The following is a 21,433-nucleotide window of genomic DNA, read 5'->3' as shown; positions in this document are numbered from 1 at the left end:
TTGCACTTTTCCTTGCTTTAGATGGATGTCAGTGCCTTTGTGACATCCATAGACATTATACCAATGTCCTTCCTCATCTTAGGCTTATTTGCATGTGAAGCAGCTGAATGACTTCATACTAACAAATGGGTCAAATATATACAAGCATAATATTATTGTGGTGGCGATGATGATTTTAATTTTTTACCTACCCTTCACCCTAAGGTTCCAGGGCAAGTTGCAACAATTGAAACACAATCTTAAAAACAGTTTAAAATAACTAATAATAATAATAATAATAATAATAAATTTTATTTATATCCCGCCCTCCCCAGCCGAAGCCAGGCTCAGGGCGGCTAACAACAATAAAATAGTACTGTAAACAGTAAGAAAATAAGGTGGGTCCTAGATATACCGTATATACATCTCAGGTGTCAAAAGCCAGGGTAAGCAGGTGTGTTTTCATCATTCATTGACAGCTCTGAAGATACTAATCACACCTCTGTGGGGAGTGAGTTCCACAGTTTAGGGGCTTCCAAAGAGTATGCCATCTTCTAGGCCACCATCACCCCAAGCTTTTGAGGGTGATTGAACAATCCAGAAGAGTTCCTCTGCTAATCTGAACACCAAAACAGATTTAGGGGCTTTGGAAGGAGAGGAGAGGGGGAGAATGTTCACTTGCACAAGGAGAAATCCTTGTGCGGAGCACTTTCCTGGGTAATACATTTAATACAACCCAGTGATTCATGGCTTCAGTGTCAATAAATGTTGGATCTATGATAACGGATAGCCAATGCCTTTTGCAGGATGTGTTCTTGGGTTGTTTGTATTAGAACTTAATGCTGAGCATGACCAGATGAAAATAAAATGGTACAGCAATGTATGTACTGCAACTGCATTTGTTGTAAACTATTTGGGGCATGGTTTGAAAATGTACCTAGGCACAGAGCTTTAGTGGATTATGACTCAAGTTAATCCATGGGTGAAACAGGTATCTATTTTTAACAGAGTCTTTCTTATTTTAAGCAGCAGCTTCAGTAATGTTGCTCTACAGGGTAAGTTTACTTAATTTTTATTATCATTCTGACTCTTTTACCAACTCCCAAGTTTTGAAATGACAAATGGTCTGGTCTTACAACATTTTATACAATCAACAAGCCAAAAACTAGAACTCAGTGAGTATTCAAATATGAAGACTACAAAGGATTTAAGGGTTTCCACTGCTTTAGGAAATATATTTCTGACTAGCCAGCATTCCAAGCAGAAAACAATAAAAAGATAGATCTCTCTTTCATGTTGGCATGTGCTCATATACCACTTTTCAGCTCTAGGAAAAAAGTAAGCCAGAAATATGAAATTTAATAGAATGTTCTAATTCATATTATTATTATTTTCAAATGTACATATGTACATTATTTAAAGTTAATATTTAAGCTTCTGCCATTGCATTGGTTAAGTAAGGAATGTGATACAAGCATGGATTTGGTTTCTAACAGAAAATTCAGACTTTCTAAGCACCAAGGTGGGCACTGCCTTATTAAATCTCTGTGGGCAGGGAACAGCTGAGCTTATGGACCTTAGATGCTCTCACATCCACAATTTCTAGTTCAAGAGTTCACCTGCTTCCATTCTCCATACCTTCTTTTGTTTTCTTCTTCTCGAACTTGCAGCTGTGTACTTTGAAACAAGTCTCTATCATAGAAGCAGAATCAATAACACTAAATAAGCAGATGTAACCAGTTATTTAGATTGTAATCTTTATTCTAATTGTAGAATTTAGCTTACATATAGTTACAATAAAAAACTACATAAAGGGACATAAAGCAGCTTCCGCCAACCTGGTGCCCTACAAATGTTTTGGACTACAACTCCCATCAGCCCTAGCTAGAACTTGTCCAAAACATCTGGAGGTCATCAGGTTGGGCTCTCATATAGGCTTAGATTCCAAGCATAAGTAGTCCCAACAAATTCTCGCAATTATCCCATGCTGCTGCAGCCCATTGTGCCTCATCCCACCCCATTCCAGAGAGTTCTTTGACCTTCAGGAAATGTTTTGGGGGACCATAAAGGGGCATAGTGTGAATGTAGAGCCAGCAAACCCACATTGTTGCATCTTATGTGGATCTGATCTATAGTGAATTCTAAATCACAGAGAATTCTGAATCACCAAGTTTTTGGTAATTTTTGCACTATAATGTAACAAAAACTGGAGCTGTCTGCATCTCCAGGAGCTATTCACTAGACTAGAGAGAGTTTTCTTTGTGAAAATATTGTCTTTGAAGTCAGAGACACATTTAAGAAGACCAAGGGCTAAACTAGATATGATTTGGAAGACTGTGGATTGATCTTCCACTATCTCATTCTTTTTGCTAAAAGCAGAGATGAAATCTAGGCCTTTCCCTCTTCACGACTGCCACAATCTAAACCAGCCTACTTTAGCTATTATATAAATGATGTTTTATGTTTTACCCATGTAAACCTACTTGGTATTTTATGATTTGCTGGTATAGAAATATGTCAATCAATCAATGATTTAAGACAGCTATTCAGAATTTCATCTGCTCCCCTAGGATTAGATGGAAAACAGAGACAACTCATTGAGTATCACCAACATACCAATAATAACACTATACTCAATTCTTCTCAGCACTTTCACGTACATATTAAAAATCATTCTGAAAGCTGTAGTACCACATCCTGAGGTTTACCACCAGGAAAGAAGTATCCCCAAGTTGCATCTCAGCAGCACAATCCAGGTCAGATACTATCATGGTCCTGAAGGCAGGCAAGAGATCCAAAACAACATCCCCCTATTTATCTCCAGGTATATGTCATCCAATGGATGGGTAACCTATGGCCCTCCAGATGTTGGTGGACTGCATTTCCCATCAACTCCAGCCAGCATGGCCAATGATCAAGAATGATTGAAATTATAGTTTACATGGTTGTGGAGCATTACTGCAGTCAAACACCAAAACACAAAACTCTGAATATCAGCTTATTTGTGCTGACACAAAAATAATAATAATAATAATAATAATAATAATAATAATAATAATAATACATACATACATACATACATACATAACCCACCCATCTGGCACAAGTCCAGCTTTTTTCTGGGATGTATCTAGAAAATGTACCAATGAGTCAATGTCCGCTTTCAGAAATTCCCATTTTGAATGAGCAATTTCTGTTTAGGTGTTTAGGAAATCTTTAATGACACATTACACTCGCTACTGAGTATAATCCAATGTACACCAAATTACAACCATAAACATTAAATCCTCATTAACTGGTATCAGTGTCTAAAGATTAATTCTTGTTTTTTAAATATATATTTCCAAATGTGATTTAATTAGACCATTTACTTTTCTGATTAAGAGCCTATATAATTATTACCCATCTGGTCAGGTAATGACTAAAACTTTAATCTCTCTCTCTCTCTCTCTCTCTCTCTCTCCCCCTCCCTTTCTTTTTGTTAGTTAATCACAGCTTTAGACAATGTGCACACTTGTCTCTCTGCACTATATTCTTCCATTGTGTGGCAGAGGATAAAACCCTTAACACTGAATAAGGAAGTGTGACAGTACAGGTAGAGCCTTTTTTTTTTTGGGAGGCTCACCGTTTTGTGAATTCTAGAATCTTTCCTTATGATATAGCCCTGAGCTGAATTTCACTGTTGAGCTTCCACTTCATTCAAAATCCACAGAATGGAGAAGAGCTATGTGAAAAGTGATTGACACATGTAGCAACCGATGCCATGTGCTTCTACTTGGGGCTCTCAGATGCCTGCAAACTGGGTCAAGATGGCACTATATGAACTGAATGCTGTCTATGTCAGGCGAAAGTATGCCACATGAACTTCAGCTGCTAAACACATAGGACTGTGCCTCGCAGGCACATGTGGAAGGTGCACCAGATGCACACCCACCCATACCTTTAAACCAACACTGGGGCAGAAGGAATAAACACTAGGTAGCAGGGGTGCCAACCTGCCCCACATAATCTATCACGTGACATGGCACACGGAAACTATTTGAATGGCAGCACCCATTAACTTTGACGGGCAATGGACTCCTCAAATATTTCATGGCGGGAGGCGGGGTGTCCAGGGCGGGATTTAGGTTTGATGAGGCCCTAAGCTACTGAAGGTAACGGGGCTCTTTACAGTCATGCCTCGGGATAAATACGCTTCAGGATAAGTATTTTTGGGTAGCGCTCCATGACAACCCGTAAGTAATGGAGCGCATTACTTCTGGGTTTCTCCGCTCGCGCATGCGCAGTCAAAATCATATCACACACATGCGCGGAAGCAGCGAAATGTGACCTGCGCACATGCGCAGTCGTGTCTTACGTTCTGTTTAGGATGCGAATGGGGCTCCAGCACAGATCCTGTTCGCACCCCGAGGTATATGTCCAGCTGTCCTTTGTCAACAACAAATTGTTGCTGTTTTTTGTGTACCACTGTATATAGAAATGAGCAAACCAGTGATATTTTAGGGAGCAGGCTAGTAGGCAGGGCCAATTACTTACATCATAGGAGTCTACACAACACAAAACACTGTTGCTGTCTGTAGGTTTTTTGTTTTTTTTATCTTAAATTTTGGAAATGTCCATCCAGGTTTTTTCCCCCTTTATATTTTTTGGGGGCCCCCAAGAGAGTGGGGCCCTAAGCTATAGCTTGTTTAGCTTATACGTAAATCTGGCACTTCGACCCCTAGGAGTTGGCTCCTATGCCAGGAAGCACCACCTGTTGAATTTCCGCCCGCCACACGGGTGACAAACGCACTCCGCCAGAAACAGTGGCGCGCTTTGCGATAGGTTGCTTGAAATCACTCCAGGGAGGTGATTAGATGACAGCTGGCGCTACCCGCAATCTCTTCCTATCGCTGCTCGGCGCGCGCTTAAGCTCTGAGGCGGCGAGAGGGGTCGGTAGGGGCAGCGGCGGGGTGGGAACGCCACCCCTAGCAGCAGGAGGAGGACGACGAGGAGGAGGGAAGAAGCCACAGCTCGCCCAAGAGGCAGCCTGTTCCCCACATAGCTGTGCGCCTGCCCGCTCCTCCCTCTGTCCGTCGCCTCCCGTGAACAGCAAGCAGCAGCATAGGCAGGAGCGAGGGCGACAGACGGCGCCCACCCTCATGCCGAGCAGGTGGAAGCCTCAGCTGAGGAAAGTCGCCCCAGGGACACGAGCAGCAGCGCGTACAAAGAAGGCAAGGGAAGAAGTGGCCCCGGCGGGTCTGGAAACATCCTTCCCGCAGGAAAGCGCAGCCGGAGACCACCACCTCCCGCCCTTTCCTGCTCGTCTCGGACTCAGTCTCTGAGAAGGTGGACCTCGCCAAGATGGTTACTGTGGTGACCAAGCTGGTGCACTACCTGCACCTCAGGTAAGGCGGCCGGCGCCTGCTCGCGCGCGCGCTCCCCGCCGGCTCCTCCAACCAGAAGCCTCGCAGCCTCGGAGGCGGGAGACTCTCCGCGGTTCCCTCTTTTGCGCGCCCATTTGGAGCGCTCCGTTGACTGGGCGCACGCACCGCGCTCCAGCAATTTCACACACGAAGAGCTCTCTCTCACACACAAGCCTGTTTAACTCCTCTTTTACAAACCCCCACAAATATAGTTATTACACTTTCTCTATACACTCCCCCACCCCATCGCCCCAATTCACATTCTTTCTCTCGGGCATTGGGCACCTTGAAAGCCCATTCTTTCCCTCAAAGAATTCTGGGCACTGTAGTTTACCCCTCTCAGGTTCACTATTCCCAGCAACCCTTAACAAAAGGCTGAATTCTTTGAAGGAAATATTTGTGCTTCTCATGTGTTTAGTGCGTACTCAGTCTCAGTATATTGTTTCTTTAACACTTAAATGCATAATAATTTATACTAATTTAATGATAATAATAATAATTTATTATTTATACCCTGCCCATCTGGCTAGGTTTCCCCAGTCACTTTGGGTGGCTCGCAACAGGATATTAATAATAAAAAAGAGATAAAACATCAAACATTAAAAACTTCCCTAAACAGGGCTGCCTTCAAATGTCTTCTAAAAGTCAGAGAGTTGTTTATTTCCTTGACATCTAAATGCACCCCCCTCCTAGCAATTCACCCAACACACTTGCAACACACCCACCCTCCCCTCTTTTAGGGATATGCCCATTGTCACTATCAGGCAAGTCTCTCGACATCAGACTAAATTGTCAGTTCCATCCCAAACTGGACATGCCATTGGGGAATGGGGGTCAGGACTGCCGGCCCTTGGGAAGGGACAGAGGACACACAAAACAAAAGCAAGCTGAGAGTGCCTGTGGGGTTGGGTAGCTGAAAAGATATAGGATCGGGACCCCTTTCCCTGTGCAAAAAATTTCTCGATTAAATTCAAACCACTTCTTGCATATTCACACAAACCGCTCCTTGGAGAAAACATACAGATACCAAACTATACACTCTACCTGTGGTAGATCCTCTGGGGAGCAATAGGTTTTCAAATGCCTTGTCAGTTGGTAAGTCCGTTCTAGGGTGACTGCTGCTCTTAAATGGGAGAACTGATATTTTGTATTGATTTTGTTTTATAAATATCACTTGTAAAGAGGAGGGGTGCAAGAAGAACTCTATTAGTAGAAGTTACAATATGTTTATATAACACAATTTATATGTTTTCATATAAAAATAGTTGTTGCAGGTGGTCCTAGTGTAGAACCATTAAATGAGGATATCTTCACATAGACTCATGGGAGTGAGGTAGATTCTACACTAGCAAACAATCTCGGCACATATTTTATTTATTATTTTAAACTTTTTCCATCCTGATTTCTAGAAAATGTTTTCAGTGCAATCCTCCCTCCACTCTGTTCATTTTGATGTTTCAAGCCTGTTTGCTTTTCTCTTAATCAAATAATAATAATAATACTTGGGGGTATGTTAGTGGAAATTGATTTTCCTGGAATACAAACGATCATAATATGCATATCCTTAGAGAGGACCCATTTCAGCCTTTAAGCATTGATATTTGCACAACTGTTTGCTAATGCATGAAGTGGTAGCTCTGATTTCTTTACAAGTAAATTCCTAGAAGGCAGTGGTTAACATAGCATGCATTCTGTAAGCAAGAAATGTGTTTCTGAGTGACGATTGAACTCTGTTATCTCTCCAATTGTACATATGCATATGTTCCCAACTGCATATGATAGACAGCAAGGTAGATTGATTCTGGGCTACTCATATTCTTATCCCTTACTTACTCTGATTATGGTTTAAGTCAGTAAATTAGGAACTCAGCAGTACCTGAAGTTTTTCTGTGCCTTGTGCAAATCAGGCTTGTTTTTTGGTAGTGTGCTTTGGAGGAAAATTTTGCAGTATGCATATCAACTGTTGTTAAAAAATGTGTTTTTCAAACTTGACTAGTGATGAGAGTACCTTGAATACTGCTGGAATATAAAGACCATAAGTAGCAGGATTTTTTTTTACATACACCGTCTCCACTGTCTCTGAGGCAGTATGCCTCTGTATATCAGTTGCTGGGAATCACAGTTGGGAAGGGTGCTTTTGCACTCAGATTCTGCATGGGGTTTTCCAATTGGCATCAGACTGGCCAATGTAAGAACAGAATGCTAGACTAGATGGACCAGCATAGCTCATATGTTCTCATTGGAAGACTCCCTTACTGTGTTATAAACTGCTCTGTAAAGTCTCCTTAGGTTCAAACATAAGTTGCCATGTAACATGGGTAGCTACTGTTGGAGAAATTAAAATTTAAAGCCCTACTGAACATTCAGAATCAGTTGTTTGGATACTTGCTTTTCTGTATTCCAAATTTCTTTATGGTTTGGAAGTGTCCTAGCAAATAATAGATACCTCAATGAGTCAGGCTGTGAGGGTCAGATGTCTTTCCATATTTGCTAAGCTAGAAGCGCTTGAATTATCACTTTAAAAAAAGGATTATTCTTGAACTGTAGTATGCACGGTATGTTTGTTGTAAATATATGCTTTAAAAATACTTCCCATCCCATACTTTGCTAAATGCATAGATTTGCAAAAGACTGCATCTCATTTTACATTTGTTAAAAGGATTATCTTGTACATTTTAAACTTACTTTAATGACATGGTTATATGTTGAATCATTTGCAATGAAGAAATAAGAATGGAGAAATTTTGCCTGGAGCATACTCATGGCTGCTATATATGGAATGCAGGAGGAACTTCTCTGTGCTGAGATAGTTTTGCTTGGGTTCATATTATATGCATAATATTGAGAATGTGTAAAAAATGCCTGAGTCATTAATCACTCTCAGTTAATTAATTAGACAAGCTTTGGCTATCCTGGCATCATCAAAGACACTCGATTGATTACACTCAGAATGTAAGGACTTTGTAAGCTGAGTCTTGAACACAGTTACTGAACTGAATCAGCCACACTTCAAAAAGGGGAAAAGCCAGCAGGGAATTTAGGTCTAGACACTGATATACCTAAATGGGGAAGACGAGTCTGATTTAATTAAACATTATGGTGGAGGCGGCCTATGCAAATGTATTATGTTACTGTGGATTAACTTTTTTTGTGAGGCTAAAATTTATCCCTTGCCCAGATTTTATGCAGTGCAATGCCTATTTACTGTTATGCATCTGTGCTTGTTGACTTTAATTATTTATCCTCTTCTATTTACTGTTGTTATGACCTACAGTTAAGCAATAAATTACTATGATGGTGCGTGCTTATCTGAAATCATTATGGATCTGACCTGGTAGTTAGAGAATCAGCAGTACCGATGGGAAATAAAAAACAAGAATAGAACACAATATTTATGTTTTTAATGCTTATTCGGCATAGAACTGGAAGGCATAATGTTTTTCCAAGGCTGAGCAGACTAATGCAGCAACGTTTAACAAACTTCAGACTCTGATAGAATAGTTAAATACAGAGGCAAATCTTAATAATGGATGGGTGACAAGAAGGAAATCAATGCAACTAACAGGTAGCAAGTATGTTCTTGCTGTGGGACGCGGGTGGCGCTGTGGGTAAAAGCCTCAGTGCCTAGGACTTGCTGATCGAAAGGTCGGCGGTTCGAATCCCCGCAGCGGGGTGCGCTCCCGTTGCTCGGTCCCAGCGCCTGCTAACCTAGCAGTTCGAAAGCACCCCCGGGTGCAAGTAGATAAATAGGGGCCGCTTACTCGTGGGAAGGTAAACGGTGTTTCTGTGGGCTGTGCTGGCTTGCCAGATGCAGCTTTGTCACGCTGGCCACGTGACCCGGAAGTGTCTCCGGACAGCGCTGGCCCCCGGCCTCTTAAGTGAGATGGGCGCACAACCCTAGAGTCGGACACGACTGGCCCGTACGGGCAGGGGTACCTTTACCTTTACCTTTATGTTCTTGCTACTCATTAGAGAGATATTCATGGTAAGCATTTGGATATGCAAGGGAAATGGAAGAATACTTGAATTTTGTATTTCTAACATGATAAAACTTTTCTTTTGAATCGTGAGAGCAGTTGATCAGCATGATGATGGTGATGGTGATGATGATGATGTCATAGTCAGCTGAAATAAGCCCAGTCTTGTGAGAGGAGGAAAATCACCATATGTGTGTGAACATAATGTTGCATGCCACCCCAATCTCAGAGTGGTGTGAGATTCCATGAGTTCCAGTGGTTTTACCTAGGGTTTGTGTTTCCTTTTGGAAATGAGGCACAACAGAGATTGTGGTGTCATTATGATATATGGTGTGTGGGTGTGGGTGTGCGCGCGCGCACACACACACACAAAACCTGAGCTTACATTTTAGTTCTGTCCTTGATCATCTCCTTTCCTTAGGTTAACAAGTTAATTAGTAAAAACAACAACAAAGAGCCTTGTGGTGCATTAAAGGCTAATGCATTTATTAAGGCACAAGCTTTCATGCATCTGATGAAGTGAACAGTAGTCTGTCAAAGCTTCTGCCATAATGAATGTATTGGTCTCCAGACTGACACAATACTCTTTACTGGTTTTTCTGCAGCAGACTAACATGGCTGCCTTACTAGGAATAGTAGAAAACTATGGGTTATCAAAGATTTTAGGTTATCAAATATTCAGCTTGAAAGGCTTTTGAGGGCTGAGCCTGATGGTTCTGGATTTCTCCTTATGTGTTTCTTCTCAATTCCCTTCTAGACACTGTGGCGACTCTGGGTGGCCCAGAAACAACTTAACTTAGTTGCAGGAAATTAAACTGATTCATTTATGCACTGATTAACTAACATACTAGATTTGGGCTGCTATAGTTTCTGAAATGGGTGTGCTAATACACTGCTTTAATTGTAAAAAAAAAAAAAAGTACTTTATATTCTGATTTGCGTTAAGCATTCTTGTTCTGTTGACAAATTAATTATGTAGTTTCCAGGATTCCACTACTAATATTTCTATGCAAATTGGGTGTAAGTCAAAATATAAAAATAGTACACCAAAAGTATTTCCTTCTATTTTTAGGAAGCTTCCCTGTTGATAAAAACGCTGTACACAATTAAAATATGTTTACATATAATTAAATAAATTCACAGCCAATGTGAAATAATACTTTAGAACAACGAACAAAGGAGACAGAAATGGGTAGAACAGCCTCAAATGACTAATATGAGAAACACTGAACAAACAAAGCAAGACAAAGAATGGGCAGACCAATAAAAAACAAGACAGTATTCATAAGTAAAGCGGTCACTGATGTTACAAAAGATACTTGTATAGCACATTACATAAAGACGGTATCAATAATAGCAGAGGGGCGGATTTTAAAGGCTGCAATCCTCTACACACAAATCTGTGAATATGGCTCATTGAAGTCAATGGGAAGCAGACTTGTGCAGCACTGGACTGCGATCTATAACTAAATCCACTTACCAGGAAGTAAATGTTACTGAATTCAGTATTTCTTATTACCCCTGTTGGTTGACGTTATTATGTTGTGTTGTTTATTTTGTTTATTGTGTTAATAGTCACATGGCTGTTAGCCACCCTGAAAGTGTATTAGTGAAGGGTGGGACACTCCACCCCCCCACCCCCCAGCTCTCTTATTACACTGATTCTGAGATAAACTGGAGAGTGGTGAACTACATGTACCTATTCTCTCGTAGGGCAGCCTAGGTGCATGGAGCCCATATGAGCCTCCATTCTAAGTGGGAGCGGAGTTAAAGGCTCTTTGGAATGAACATCTGCACTGAATGATATTTTTAAGACTATTTAATTGTTACTTTACCTGTATTTTCCATTTATAACTCTCATAAAACATACTATATACCGTATTTTTCCATGTCTAAGACGCCCCCATGTATAAGATGCCCCTTATTTTTGGGTACTCCAAATTAAGAAAACACTCCTCGGCACTACCTGTGTATAAGACGAGCCCCAATTTTAAACCTATTTTTTTGGTAAAAAAACCCAAGTCTTATACATGGAAAAATATGGTATATCACAGACCAAATAACACCCACTGGTGGCATAATCCACTTTTGGGCGCAATTTATTTATTTAATTAATTATTAAGTATATCCCCCCCCCCCCGACTAGCTCAGGGCTGAACCACTCAAGGTACCACAAAGTTAGAAATTTAAAATATAGAAATTTAAAATATTTCTTTCTTTTCCACACGCAGTACACCAATTAAAAAGCTTACAAATGAGTGGCAAATAAAATATTTTAAAAATAATTGGAAAACCTGCAAAATGAAACTTCAGTACGAAAATTAAGGACACACTTACATTTCTCTTATTTAAAACCAAAAGGCTGTTTTGTTCTAGTTGGAATGGTTTTACTTGTTTTTATAATTGCAACTATTTTATTGGTTTGTATATTATGTTATTGTAACCTGCCCTGGGAACTTGTGGTGAAGGATAGCCAAGTGCTTATCTTTGGATTGTCCAAGTATGCATTTATTTTAAAAAATTGAAAATTCCTGAACTTTATGACATACATCATGATTTTTTAAAGGACGCCAGATAGATAAATGTAACTTGGTTTCTTATCTATTGAGTATGTAGAGCAAATATTACAAATGATTATAACACAAATGATGAATCACTGCTTAGCAACCAGAGCAAACATCCCCCTCCCCTTTCTGACCACATTTAATTGTTGGTTTGACTAACAGAGCAGACCATTATGCTCTGGTTATCAAATCTGTCCTACCATTGTTGGAAAAGAATTAGGTTTTAGATCACAGGACATCTTGTATACATTAACATTTCTTTCATTTGCATCCAAATTCAAGAGATGTTTACTATGGTAATAGCAAATTCACTGAAATTTTGATAACACAAAACTCACCAGAATCAGAAAAAACTCTCATATTCAAATTTAAAGGGGGTCTGTGGACTTCAGATAAGTGTTCAAACAGAGTTAAATCTTGGTTAGATATATGGTGTCTAAACTAAACAAAAAAACCCCAAACAAATATATTTATAATCTCTTCAAAACAGATCAGACTATACAGCACAGAAAAGACTGCCTTTCCCTGTGTGGCTTATGAAAACAAATTGAAATTTACATGTTTGCAATGTGTGCATATATATAACGCTCATTTTCTAAAATAGTAAGCACTTCCCTTTTAAATAAATAAAGATTCATAATGAATAGTAATTAATGCTGATTGTATCAATAGTTTACAAGTAATATTTATAATCCCCTAGCCATTCCGATTTGGAATTCCACAGGCACTCCAGACTGCCTCACAAAGCAAGGCATGGCTTGATCAGCAGAAAAGAGCTCTGTGATATATCCCAAACAAGCTTGCTCATTTGTTGTAGCGTGAGATTTCATATGCATGGGCATTCTTCATCAGAGACACAAGAGGGCACTAGCTCAAGCACAAGGCCCAAGTTCAACCCTTGGTATCTCTTGATAGGACCTATCTGAAATCCTCGAAAGCCACTTCCATCCAGTGGACAATGCTGTATAGAGCTAGATGGAACAAGGTGATATCCACACCATACATTTAAAACACATGGCTCTCCCCCAAATAATCCGGGGAGCTGTAGTTTACTCCCACAAAGCTACTATTCCCAGCACTCTTAACAAATGTTCTGGCTAATATGACTGGTGTTTCTGTTGAAGCGCTGGCTAATTTGTGGAACATGAGAATGGCTCAGGCCATTGACACAATAATCCCTTGTGCCCTCTCCCACTTTGTATATCCCGCTTGGTACCTTTGTGCACACCAGAGCTCAGGGCAATGAAACAAGCTGAGAGACAGCTTCAACGCAAGTGGAGGAAAACTACAGACTAATACAATTGAACACAATTGAGTACAACTGGTCACTATCAAGCCTACTCAGTGGCAGTGAAAGTGACAACCAATGCATACTTTGCTTCCTACATTGCATCTTCATGGTGTCCTCTGGCAGAGCTTTTCCAGGTAGTATGGGGCCTTTTATAGAGTAGGCCGAAGGAGGTGGTAGAACCATTGGTGGCTTGCTGTGGCTCATTTGCAAAGCGTTTTGGGGATAAAATTGCTTGTATCTGCCAGGATCTAGACTGCTGTTATAGCAGATGAATCTCTAGAGGTGTCCAGAACACTGGTTCTGTGATGTGGGATGAGTTTAAATTTGTAAGGCTCAAGGATGTAGACGAGGTGCTTGGTTCAATCCGGGTCCCATGACTTGTACCCATGTCTCTTGCCAATCATAGTTGAGAAAAACTAGTGGGGAAGGGACAGCCAGCTGCAAGAGGGCTTGGTCTCTGTCTGCTGAAAGGAAACAGTGATAAGTATGGCCATTCCTTAAGAAACCCTACCTGGATTTGGTCAGTAATTTGGTCAGTACAGTGGTACCTCTGGGTATGAACTTACCGTATTTTTTGCACCATAACACTCACTTTTTTCCTCCTAGAAAGTAAGGGGAAATGTCTGTGCGTGTTATGGAGCGAATACCTCCGGGTGGCGGGGGGGATCTGCTGCAGTCGTGAGCAGAGGATCAATGGTTCCCCTTCCTTCCCTCCTCCGTGGTTACAAAGCATGGATCCACATGGATCCTCAGGATTTTTGCATTGGGCTACTCCAAACTCACTGTCAGATCACATGTCTGTGGGCACAGCATGAACCACTAAAATCATATATCCACTATTTCGTTTAGAATATTTTTTTTCTTGTTTTGCTCCTCTAAAAACTACGTGCGTGTTATGGTCTGGTGCGTGTTATAGAGCGAAAAATACGGTAATTCGTTCTGGAGGTCTGTTCTCAACTCGAAACCATTCTTAACCTGACGTGCGCTTTTGCTAATGGGGCCTCCCGCTGCGCGCATGCCTCTGGCATGTGATTTCCACTCACATCCTGGGGCACAGTTCGCAACCAGGAGCGCCTAATTCCGGGTTAGCGGAGCTCGTAACCCAAAGCATTTGCAAGGAGGATGGTTCATAACTAGGGGTATTACTGTAATGCTAATCTCCCCTTCTTGGGCAAGGTTCTTGAGTGAGTAGTTGCATGCCAGATACAGGCTATCTTGGATTAAACCGATTTTCTAGATCCATTTTCTTTGGGGTTTAGGCCCAATTTTGTTTTGGAAATGTCTTTGGTTGCCTTTTCTGATGACCTTTGATGGGAGAGAGACAGAGGAATGCAGGCCCTCTGGCTTGGCCCCAGGACTGTGGGTGCCTGGGGCTGCACACACCACTTGCAGGAACCTGACGTTTGTTTGTGTATTGTAAGTTGCTTTGCCTTGCCTTAGTAGCCCCCCCAATTAATCTAATAAATAATAATAATATCCTGCCTGCCCAAAATGACCATTGCCATTACTCTCTGAATGCTTGCTGGAATAGGAACATCTTTCCTTGTTCCTCCTGAACAGATTAGCGGTATTTTGGTTTGGGGTTTGAGAGAGATGGAGTTGTAAAGAGAGAGAAAACCCTGCCCATTTCTCCTTTAAAAATTAGGCTGCCTCAGAAATCAAATTAAGTCATGAGTCATGTAAAATACAGCAGGTGGTCAAAATGCCCACCCACCATCTGCCAGTATTAAGGTGTAGGTGATACAAGATGAGAACTTCATTACTCTCTGAAATGGTTTGCTAACTGATACTCCGAGTCTTCTCTCATCTGAATTTAACAAACTCCTTAAAGTGCTTTTGCATTGCAGCAGCATTATATTTCAGCCAGCAGATGGCAAGCAACCAATTCAGTGCAACTGCAAACTCTTTCCACCTGGGAACATCTGAAAAGTATTCTAAAATTAGTTCTAGTAATTTGTTCCTCATTACATTTCTGGCTGGAATACAGGAATGGATATTTTTCAAAAGCTCTAGGATTTCTGAGTTATGATTATACGTTGTGAGTTTATCATATAGAGAGTCAGTGAGTGTCTGGAGGTGGTTGGAGGGTGGATGGCAGTTAATGGATTGAGGTTGAATCCCAACAAGTCAGAAGAACTGAGGGATAGGGGGTGAGCAGGGGTGGGATGGGGGGGCTCCCTGGTCCTGAATGGGATAACTGTGCCCCTGAAGGACCAGGTGCACAGCCTTGGGGTCATTTAGGACTCACAGCTGTCCATGGAGGCACAGGTCAATTCTAGTGTCCAGTTTGTCTGTCTACAAGCTCCATTTGGTATGCCGGCAGAGACCCTACCTGCCTATGCATTGTCTCTCCAGAGTGGCACATGCTCTGGTTATCTCCTGCTTGGACTACTGCAATGTGCTCTACGTGGGACTACCTTTGAAGGTGACCCAGAAACTACAATTAATCCAGAATGCAGCTGCCAGATTGGTGATTGGGAAAGTTATTATGGTTGTGGTTGCAGCTACCTCATCAGATGTTTCCTTTTAGAGTGCTGGTATGTAAAATCATTTACCTGTACTTGTTTTTGGTTTTAAATTAAAAAGGGAGGCTGGCATCAACATCAACAAGGCCTTTGGGGCCTCTGTGCCAGAGCCCAGCATTTGCTCCACTATGTGGGGTGCTGGTGGTGGAGCTGTGTTTCTGCCTCTCATTGTCACAGAGAAAGGGTTGTAGACATTGTGCTTCACTCATGATGAGCAGATTGTAGGGGCTCCGTGTCAGCAGAATGAGAGCTGGCAGAGTGCTAGGCAAATACAGGCTTGGCCCTACCTTTAGGCAAGATGAAGTATACCATTAATGGGGGACAAATTGCCCCCCAGTAAACTATATAGTGAAAATTTTGAGAATACCAACTTTCAGCTTGACATAGAGGCATGTGGGGGGTGTGTGTGAGAGAGAAATTGGACACGCCTAAAATGGTTGCTGTCTGTACACTGTACAACTTTAGGCTTCTTGTTGTTGTTTTGTGACATTTCATTGCAAATGGTTAGATATCTTATGGATCCACAGCACATGCCAGAACTCAGAAAATTCATGCAGGGTCCACCCCCTTACACTTTATTTGGAAAGTGACTTAAATGACAGTGTTTGGAATTGTAGTCCACAGAGTGAGGGCTATTTTCCCCGTTGTTTAACAGGTTCCAGTTTGAAACTATAGGGGCAGAAACAAATGAGAACATAGGATTGTAAGAAGAGTATTGGGTGTAGTGACCTATTTGGCGGAAGTGAATGGGTGTACTATAGTAATAAAGAGGCATATAGATCAGCTCTAGTGGCAAAAACATAACAGGGAGTATAGCATAGAAAATATAAAGCGTTGATGCACTTAGAAGATAAATTCAAGGAGGATGAGCTGATTTCAAGAGTATCCTCATAGAGCAGGACCAAATGCACTTGAAAAAGAGCTTTTCTTTCTTTATGGGGTGCTCTGTTAGACAAGGCGGACCTGCAAACCATCAGACACATTGGATTTATAAAAGAAAAAAAAGGGCAGCGTGGCATATAAAACAGTTCAAAAAAGCTATTTGTAAGCCTGTGATGTAAAGCAGCCTGCGGTCTCATTTGCATGTAATACTGAGTCAAACTATAGCTTGATGAGCAAGTGCATGCAATGATAATATCATGGCTGCTTTGCTTCTCTCCCCACCTCTCCTGTAGTTGCCATGCTACTGAGAGCGAAACCACAGTATGGCATAGCAGTATGTCTGAACCCAAGTTTTTAATTTATCTCCCACAAACAAACCACATGCAATAAGCCAAGAATAAATATTGGTTACTCTTTTTCAGGTTATGGCAGAGGCAGTGCAAAGCAGTCTGTTACATATTGGGATATTTACATACAACTGTCATACAATCTAGCACTGTTCCTGGATCAAGGTTAATACATCTTGGTAGGAAATTCCATTTATTTCCATACATGTAGGATAGTCATTCATTGCACAATGAAGTGACTACTTGGTGAAGAGTGGTACCCTCTACATTTATACTATTTGTTTCCTCTCATCCCACTTGTTTATTAAAAATAGTTACAAAAGCAACCACCAGAGTGCACCAACATACCCTTTTTAAATTATCTGTAGGACAAAAGGGTCAAGCTCCATTTATTTGTACATGTTATTTAACGTGTGGACAGAACTTTAATATTGCATTAGCTTTGAATGTGAAGTAAGTCATGTACCAGTACTACATACAGTTAATTACAATGCACCTACAGCTAAGCCATGCAGAAACAACTGTCTAAACTAGTGGGATTTATTTTGGTCACATAAAAGCAAGATTGATTGGTACCTCAATTGATTGGTAGCCTTAACTAACTGCAAGTTGACCTTTTTCTAATTTATTGGTTTATTAATCTGCAAACAGAAATAGCTCACGAGTACTGAGATATCAAATTTAAGAAAAGTAGAAACATGGATTATACTTCCCCTCCCCTAAATTCCCCTGTATTATAGGGGTGCTCTTATGTCTGTACTTTACAGCTGTACATTCCTGCCACATTTCACCATTAATCTTTTATTTAAGAGAGCAAAGAATGGACAAAAGTTTAAAATGCTGAACATGCAGACCTGCATAACCTCAGTGGAATTCAGTGAAGCTTCCTCCCATGTCACGTTGCTGATATGCCTCTGTTTAATTGCCAGGAGGTGCCAGATTTAGCTTGTAAAAGCACCAGAGTAAATTTGCTTCTTAAATAAATATTGAATTTGCATTACAGAGAGATCGCTATCTGTCCCCGCATGCCTGTGGAAAGAGTATTAACCTATATAAATATCACAATTTTTATTGAATTCTTTTAATATCCAACAAAACATTGTGCGTAATACAACCAGATGAAAGAAACAAAAGCTCAAGTGTGTACATAACACAATTAAAGAAAATGAGGCAAGTGGCCTTGAGCAGTAGTGCAGGAAGCAAAATCATGCTACAGTACTGTTAAACCCAGGCACCTCTTTACAAGGTTACATGGCCTAGTTTGTGCTGATATTACGTACCTTTGCACTAAGCGTAGTTTAATTAGCCAATTTTATGAGGTACGTCTACTGTGATATTCTCTGTGACCCGAAGATCTTTAAAAAGAGGGACTTGGCCCTTGATAAGTCTTTGCAGTTGTTGGTGTTAGTGTGAGCTCTTACAGCTGCCTTTATTGTTCATTCCATTGAAACTCCCAATTTGTGTGCATGGCACATCTTTCTGTTTAGGTTGCAGGCCTTTGCATTCCACCAGACTTTACATGGCCCCCTAATTCTTGGGAAACTGAGAAGTTTGGGAACCTGCTGCAAGTTGGAGACAAAATTGTTTACCTCACCTTGTTTACCTAATTGTTTGCCTTATCTTCATAACCTGCTAATAAAGACAGGGAAATGGAAATTTCCTCAGAATAAATTGAAAGAAGAGGAGGGTACTTATGTTAATGCTAAAACTTGGGAAGGGAGGAAGTACACAAAGACATATTTCTAATCCATTATGGTTACAGAAAGTAAAAGCACTCAGCATTGAAAGTTTTTTTTAAAAGTTTAAAATATGAATGGGTCATAGACTGCAGCTGGCTTGGACAAGGGTTCGTGTTGTGCATCACCAGCAACCTCACAACATCATTAGGCGTTCTGGGACCACATCACTACATTTGAGATGGCACAGACAATAGCTAACTGCTACTTGACAAAGAATCATAGTGTCTCAGCAGCAATGACATGTGGTGTGTTAGGGCAAAGATGTTCTATGCATGTTTACTTGGAAGCAAGTCCCTGTGAGTTCAGTGCACTGTGCATAAAAATGTAGCCATAGATCCATTCTGAAAGGTGCACTAACCTCAGTTGTATTTTTTAATGGTAATAAAGTACATTCTGTCTTATAAGACACATTTCATCCTTGCTTTTCAAGCACACTTTAAAGAGTTAATGAATCCACCAATGAGAAAAAGTTCTTGAATATATTTCAGCATTCCTGTTACTCTCTTCTTAGTGAGTTGTATGTAAATGCTTGGTTCAGCACTGAACATTTTTTTTCACTTGGGGGGAGTTTCAGTTAAAAACTATGTTTTAAATTTGAGAGTAATGAACAATCATGCTTTTATCTTCCCAGTATTCTCAAATAAATCTGTTCAGTATCTGCAGACAGGAGTTTGTAATTCTGAAAGTGGCAAATATTTACTGATTCTCTTTAGATGTCATTCTAATCCTTCCTGAGTCCCACTGTGCCATCAGGTTAGGTGGTTCCTCCTTTACCATTTTCAATTCTGTCTCTTTCAGCAGTCCCTAATGACAGCTCAGCCGGATCAAGCTGCTTTTGCATACTCCGACATGTAAAAACTTTGCTTTGTTCAACCTTAGCTGTGGAATCTTTTCAGATTCCTATTAAATGAAAGACAGCTTTTGCATATTTATTTTTAGAATGCCCAATCTGTATCCTGTTTTAGTTTATAGAATTGTATTGTGTTTAAAGGTTTTGTACAACAAAGGCTTGTGTTGTTTGTACATCGTGTCTGTATTGCATATTTATTGTAAATTATATACATTTGATTGTATGTTCTTCTTTCCTCCCTCAAGTTTTTTTTTTCTTATTCACTGTAGGATGTTTAGTAGCAGAGGATAGCTTTTGGTATGCAGTTAAAACAATGAATACTTCCATGGTATCAAAGTTGTAAATCCTTTCAGTGTTGTACAGTACATGTTCAAAGAAGAGCTATGGCAAGACAATGTTCTATTAAGGCTGAAATCCTAACTCCCACTTACTTGGAAGTTCAGTCCCACAGAATCCAATAGGACTTACTTCTGAGTAGACATGGTAAGGACTGTGCTGTACCATGTCTATGATTTCCTTATTTCACTTATACAGGTGTATATCCTCCAGGAGCTCAGGTAACAGGAAAGATAATTTTAAAAAGTTTGTAACACTTAATGACAATGATCACATTGAGGTATGCCCGGTGGGCAGCAGGCCAATTTAGGCTGCAAGTCTCAATGAACTTTTTGAGGCTCACTTTTGAATAACGGATAGGACTGTTCCGCCAGCCATGGTTTTGACTGTTAATGCCTGCTTCACTGCAATTGCTGTGTTTGGCTCTGACAAGTTGTGTTACCTGCCCCAAGCTTGTTCTTACTTTTTACATAAATAGGCAAATACATATTTATTTTACTTTTTTTTTAAAAAAATCCATATCTCACAGGAGTGAGAGGGCAGGTTCATATCTAATCCCTTTTCATTTTCTATATGAATATTCATTTGATAGGGACAGGATGGGGCGGGGATTGCACCATTAGCAACTGCCACTCCTGTGATCCTGCCACCTGAGGCAATCACCTCAGCTTGCCTCACGGGTGGGCAGGAGCTGGCCCCAGCCACTATGGTCAATTTTCAGGGACGATGGGAGTTGAGGCCCAACAATAAATTGGGAGCCACTGCCTATTACACATGTCTTATGGTAAGCTGAATCCAAAAACAATCCATCATTCAGCTGGTTGTATAGGAGCAAATTGTCACAGCTGCTGTTTGAGTCTTTATTCACAAATGATGCACTCTGCTCCAAGAAAGAGAGGTTGTACAAGAGCGAATTCAGGAAATCCCAGACCTATTCTCAAATAACCATAATTGCAGTAGGCGTCTTTTAACCCTGCCATATGTGTAATGGATGACCACTAGCAAGTAACTCTGAATCTATTTTTAATGTCAGGGCTTGGCCTGCATAGCAACAAGGAGGGAAGGAAAGAGATTTTGCAGGAGGTTTGACTAGATGACCCTCTCGATCTCTCCCAACTCTACAGGCTATGATTCCATGAATGCCTTTTTCTCATAGCTACCTGAAGTGACCTGCCAAGTGAAGACTCCTTTTCCTAAAGAGAGAGGATAATAACAATGGCTTGCATAATTACACACAGCACATTCCTATCAAAATTCCGCAGAACAGGGTGGTGGATTAGATGCGCCTCTGGCCTCACCCTGTAGGGCTCATCTTATGTTCTTAAAATGTGCCCCAAAAGTTCCTTTGTTGCAGCAACTTCTTTGAGGAATGCAGAAACTCCAAGTTTTTGTTTGGCTGCTCTCGTTTATAAACGATTCTTTACAAATGTCCGAACCTAGCAAGTCAGTGAGCTGAGTGCACCTGACTTAGCACAGTAGCGGGATCAATCCTGGTTTCCATGCAGCGAGCAAGGAACGTCCCGCTAAAGCGGCGAGGA

The 21,433-nt window shown here is 40.8% G+C and overlaps 1 protein-coding gene across 2 annotated transcripts in view; it reads left to right on the top strand.

The window, feature by feature from the left end:
• The first annotated feature begins 4,957 nt into the window (after positions 1 to 4,957).
• Positions 4,958 to 21,433, top strand: part of ARHGAP18 (Rho GTPase activating protein 18) — a 59,649-nt gene continuing 43,173 nt past the window's right edge. For both annotated transcript variants that reach the window (XM_053381883.1, XM_053381882.1), the window contains exon 1: positions 4,958 to 5,366. In XM_053381883.1, the coding sequence (XP_053237858.1) occupies positions 5,323 to 5,366 (44 nt within the window). In that variant the 5' untranslated portion in view covers positions 4,958 to 5,322. The remainder of the gene's footprint in view (positions 5,367 to 21,433) is intronic.

Source organism: Podarcis raffonei, chromosome 3 (assembly GCF_027172205.1).
Source record: "Podarcis raffonei isolate rPodRaf1 chromosome 3, rPodRaf1.pri, whole genome shotgun sequence".
Classification (NCBI taxonomy): domain Eukaryota; kingdom Metazoa; phylum Chordata; class Lepidosauria; order Squamata; family Lacertidae; genus Podarcis; species Podarcis raffonei.
This window is presented reverse-complemented; position numbering and strand designations above follow the sequence as displayed.